The sequence below is a fragment of the Leopardus geoffroyi genome, chromosome C3, assembly GCF_018350155.1.
Source record: "Leopardus geoffroyi isolate Oge1 chromosome C3, O.geoffroyi_Oge1_pat1.0, whole genome shotgun sequence".
Lineage (NCBI taxonomy): Eukaryota > Metazoa > Chordata > Mammalia > Carnivora > Felidae > Leopardus > Leopardus geoffroyi.
The window spans coordinates 11,433,877-11,438,858 of record NC_059338.1 but is presented as its reverse complement, the minus strand read 5'-3'; the positions used below and the strand labels follow the sequence as shown (position 1 = coordinate 11,438,858).

At 52.0% G+C, this 4,982-nt stretch overlaps 1 protein-coding gene across 1 annotated transcript; it reads left to right on the top strand.

Annotated features, from left to right (window-relative positions):
- The first annotated feature begins 2,083 nt into the window (after positions 1-2,083).
- On the top strand, positions 2,084-3,624 carry LOC123585955. The gene is made up of 2 exons (XM_045454727.1): positions 2,084-2,613; positions 2,980-3,624. The coding sequence occupies exons 1-2, from the start codon at positions 2,084-2,086 to the stop codon at positions 3,305-3,307; spliced, it is 858 nt and encodes a 285-aa protein (XP_045310683.1). The 3' UTR covers positions 3,308-3,624.
- Positions 3,625-4,982: the final 1,358 nt, after the last annotated feature.

Here is a 4,982-nt window from a genome sequence, read left to right as displayed (position 1 = left end):
TGCTGTTAGGACGGGACTTACTGACCAAGATTGGAGCTCAGATAACTTTCACACAAGGGGGGGGGGGCCTCAGGTCACCGATGGCAAGGGCCACCCCATCCAGGTCCTGACCGTGAAACTAGAGGATGAATACCACCTCCACCAGGAGGCCCTCCTGAGAGAGGATAATATAGACAGATGGCTACAAGAATTCCCCTCGGTTTGGGCAGAGACTGGGGGGATAGGACTAGCTGCTCACAGGACCCCGGTCCTGGTAGAGCTCAAGCCAGGAGAAGGTCTGGTAAGGATCAAACAATACCCCATGTCTCAGGAGGCCTGGAAGGGGATCCAGCCACATGTCCGGAGACTACAAAGCCTAGGGGTACTAGTTCCTTGCCAGGGGAACACCCCCCTACTGCCGGTCAAAAAGCCTCACACAAATGACTATCAACCGGTACAAGGCCTCCGGGAGGTAAATAAGAGGGTCACGGACATACACCCAACTGTTCCCAACCCATATACTCTCTTGAGCTCCTTGGCACCCTCCAGGTTCTGGTATACTGTACTAGATTTAAAGGATGCCTTCTTCAGTCTGCCACTGGCACCCCAGAGCCAACCCTTGTTCGCCTTCGAGTGGCATGATCCGGAGGAGGGCTACAGTGGACAACTCACCTGGACACGACTGCCTCAGGGGTTCAAAAATTCGCCCACCATCTTCGACGAGGCACTACACGAGGACCTGGGTGAGTACAGAAGGGAGCACCCTGGCCTCACCCCCCTACAGTACGTAGATGACATCCTGATTGCTGCCGACACGGCCAAGGACTGCGAGCGAGGGACCCAGGACCTGCTGGCTACCCTGGGGGCCTTGGGGTACCGGGCATCCACGAAGAAGGCTCAGATACGCAGGGAGAGGGTAAGTTACCTGGGATACAGCCTGGAGGGCAGACAGTGGCGGTTATCAGATGCCAGAAAAGAAACTGTCCTATAGATCCCTACTCCCACCACCCGAAGGGAAGTAAGGGAATTCCCAGGATTGGCCGGCTACTGCCGCCTCTGGGTTCCGGGTTTTGCTGAGATCGCCAGGACCCTATATGAAGCTACCAAAGAGGGGCAAACATTTAAATGGACTGAAAAAGAAGAAACTGTTTAATCAGTTAAAAAAGGCCCTCCTAAGTGCCCCAGCCCTGGGCCTACCAGACATTACGAAGCCCTTCCACCTCTTTGTAGACGAACACAAAGGAATAGCAAAAGGGGTTCTAACTCAAGCCTTAGGCCCCTGGAACCGCCCAGTGGCTTACCTGTCCAAGAAGCTAGACCCAGTGGCTGCCGGCTGGCCGCCATGCCTAAGAATTATTGCGGCGACAGCACTCCTAGTCAAGGACGCAGACAAACTGACCCTAGGACAGGAGATCTGGATCATGACCCCACACGCCATTGAAGGGGTCCTGAAACAGCCTCCTGACAGATGGATGAGCAACACACGTATGACTCATTACCAGAGCCTCCTACTCAACCCTCCACGGGTGCGGTTCCACCCCAGTGCAGCCCTCAATCCTGCAACCCTGCTGCCTGACCCTGACCTAGGTGCTCCACTACATGACTGTGCGGGGATCCTGGAGCAAGTACATGGATTCCGGACAGATCTGACCGACCGGCCCCTCCCCGATGCCGAGGCTACTTGGTTCACTGATGGCAGCAGCTTTGTGCGGGACGGACGCAGGTATGTGGGTGCAGAGGTGGTCACGGAAACAGACATTGTATGGGCGGAGACTCTACCCTCTGGAACGTCAGCCCAGCGAGCAGAGCTCGTCACCCTTACCAAGGCACTAACGCTGGGAGCTGGAAAATGGCTTAACATCTGCACAGACAGCCGTTATGCGTTTGCCACAGCTCATATCCATGGGGCAATTTATCAGGAGAGGCCGGACTATAAAAAATAAGCAGGAGATACTTGACCTGCTTACGGCCTTATGGCTTCCTGCCAAGCTGGCCATTATCCACTGCCAAGGGCACCAGAAAACTGATAACCTGGTAGCTAGAGGTAATCGAAAGGCTGACCAGGCAGCCAAGCCAAGACTGAAGCCTTACTTCAGTCCCCACCATGACCATCCAACTACCGGACCCGGGAGACCCAGTTTTACCAGACCAGCCCAAATACTCCCAGGAGGAGGTACAGCGGATCAAGAAACTCCCCATGGCCCAGGAGATAAAGGGATGGTGGTATACACCTAACAAGGAGCTCGTGCTGCCAGACCAGCTCGGAGTCTCAGTATTAGAGCACATGCATCGGTCTACTCACATGGGGGCCCGAAAATTAAAAGACTTAATCCGACATGCGGGCATCAAGATTCACCAACAGGACACCAAAATAGAGCAAGTTGTATCTGCCTGCAAGACCTGCCAACTCACCAACGCGAGAGCCACATCAAATAAAAAAGGAACCAGGCTCAGAGGCACCAGACAGGGAGCCCAATGGGAGGTCGACTTCACTGAAGTTAAACCAGGAAAGTATGGTTATAAATATCTTTTAATATTTACAGACACCTTCTCTGGCTGGGTGGAGGCATACCCAACCAAGCATGAAATGGCTCAGACGGTGGCTAAGAAGCTACTAGAAGACATCTTACCCAGGTATGGTTTTCCTGCCATGGTAGGATCAGACAGTGGACCAGCTTTTATCTCGCAGGTAACGCAGGCAGTAGCCAAGGCTATGGGGGCAAACTGGAAATTACATTGTACTTATAGGCCCCAGAGCTCAGGACAGGTAGAAAGAATGAATAGAACCCTAAAAGAGACCCTTACCAAATTAACCATGGAGACTGGCGGGGACCGGGTGACTCTCCTACCGTACGCCCTTTACCGGGTTAGAAACACTCCTTACACTCCGGGTTTTACTCCGTACGAGATCATGTTTGGCAGGCCACCGCCTGTCATTCCCAAACTTCGAGCTGAACTTTTTGCTGAGTTTAAAGATCAAGAACTTTTTCTTTCCTTGAGAGGGCTGCAGAGGGCGCACGAGGACATTTGGCCGCGCCACCGTGCCATCTACGCACCTGGCCCAACCCCGACACCTCATCAGTACAGGCCGGGAGACTGGGTCTACATCAAGAGGCACCACCGAGAGACCCTTGAGCCGCGCTGGAAGGGACCCTACAGCGTGGTGCTGACAACCCCCACCGCTCTCAAAGTAGACGGCATCGCAACCTGGGTCCATCACACCCACGTTCGGCCAGAGGACCCCTCCTGGATCGGGAAGGAATGGGCCGTCAATCGGGACCAACACAACCCGCTCGAGGTCAAGTTACAGCGCATTCGACCCACCTGATATTGGTTTCGCTGTTAACTCTGCTTGTCATTGCTCATGCTGCCGGGAGTCCCCACGGCCCCCAAAACATTACCTGGCAGATCATAGACACCAGCTCAGGGACTGCGTGAGGGCCATCCAACTAATGGTCCTCCGTGCTCAGTACAAGCCCCTAATAACAGGAGAGGACAAAATAGAAATGCAGCCGGTCCCATGATTGGGTCTGCAAGATACATGACAAGGGGGGAACGAAAGAACAGACCTAGGCCGGCCGACTCCATCTTGTTCTGTATCCTCCCCTTGAGTAACTTCCTGCTCACCTGTTCAAACTTCCCGATCAAACCACACCCGGCAACCTGCGTGACGGGACGCTGATCCTTCCCCAGCCAATCGGCTGAGGCCACGACCCTTCCCCAGCCAATCGGCTGAGGCCATGATCCCTATAAAACCTTTGTGCTCTTGGAACCCGCTCTCTCTCTCCGGTATCTCACCACTGCGTCAGTGCAGGTAGGGGATTGAGCTCGAGCTGGCTCCAATAAAGGCTCTTTGCTTTTGCATCGGCCTCGGCTCCATGGTGGTCTTTGGGGATCACGAATTCTGGGCACAACAGAATCAGTGTTAATAGTTTCTCCCTTACTAATTGGGAACTTTTTATGTTTGTGTAAGCATCTCTCTCTACCTAAAACTGCTAACATTTACTTAGCACCAACTACATGCTAGGAAATGTTCTAGGCAAAATTCCTGCTTATGGAGATTACATTCCAATATTACAAACAAGCAATAAACAAACAAACCAAGAGATAAATAAAAGAATTTCAAATGATAAGGTCTGTTAAAAAAACAGGGCTAGGATACACAAAGTGATAAGGAGGAGGACATAAACTTAGATGGGGTGGTTCAAGAGGGAGTCTCTAAAGAGACAAAATAGGGGGTGCCTAGGTGGCTCAGTCGATTAAGCGTCAACTCTTGGTTTTTTAATTTTCATTATTTTTTAATTTTTTTAAAAAATTTTTGAGACACAGAGACAGAATGTGAGTGGGGGGAGGGGCACAGCGGGATAGGGGCAGAGAAAGAGAGGGAGACACAGAATCCAAAGCAGGCTCCAGCCTCCACGCTGTCAGCACAGAGCTGGACCTGGGGCTCAAACCGTGAGCCGTGAGATCATGACCTGAGCTGAATGAAGTCTGATGCTCAACCGACTGAACCACCCAGGCACCCGTGGCCTCTCGGTTTTGGCTCAGGTCACGATCTCGCAGTTTTGTGAGTTCGAGCCCGGCGGGGGCTCTACGCTGGTGGCACAAAGCCTGCCTGGGATTCCCTCTCTTCTTCTCTCTGTCCCTCCTCCACTTGCACTGTCTCTGTCTCGCTCAAGTAAATAAAATCAAACTTAAAAAAAAATTAAAGGGATGAAATGTGATTGGCAAAATTTTAAGTTTCATTCTCCTAAATAGCTTAACTTCAATTTTACGTGGACGGTGTGAACGCATGCTTCTCTTTCTGTGTCTCTTGCAATCACAGTACCCGTGTAGCCGAATCTATTCACTGGATTTCTTGGAAGCAGATTATGCACGTGAACAGTGCTTTGTGTTAACCAAAAGGAAGCGTGGAGGTTGTCTGGAGAAGGGGCCTCACCGAAGAAGGGAGGAAGTGGATCTCCCATAAGTAAGTACTCTAATTACGGGAGCACATGTTGAAG

Bases quoted from the DNA above. Each gene is read 5' to 3' on its own strand.
- LOC123585955 (XM_045454727.1), top strand. From the start codon at position 2,084: ATGACCATCCAACTACCGGACCCGGGAGACCCAGTTTTACCAGACCAG. The intron at 2,614-2,979 runs GTATGGTTTTCC...TCTTTCCTTGAG, and splicing joins CTAGAAGACATCTTACCCAG to AGGGCTGCAGAGGGCGCACG.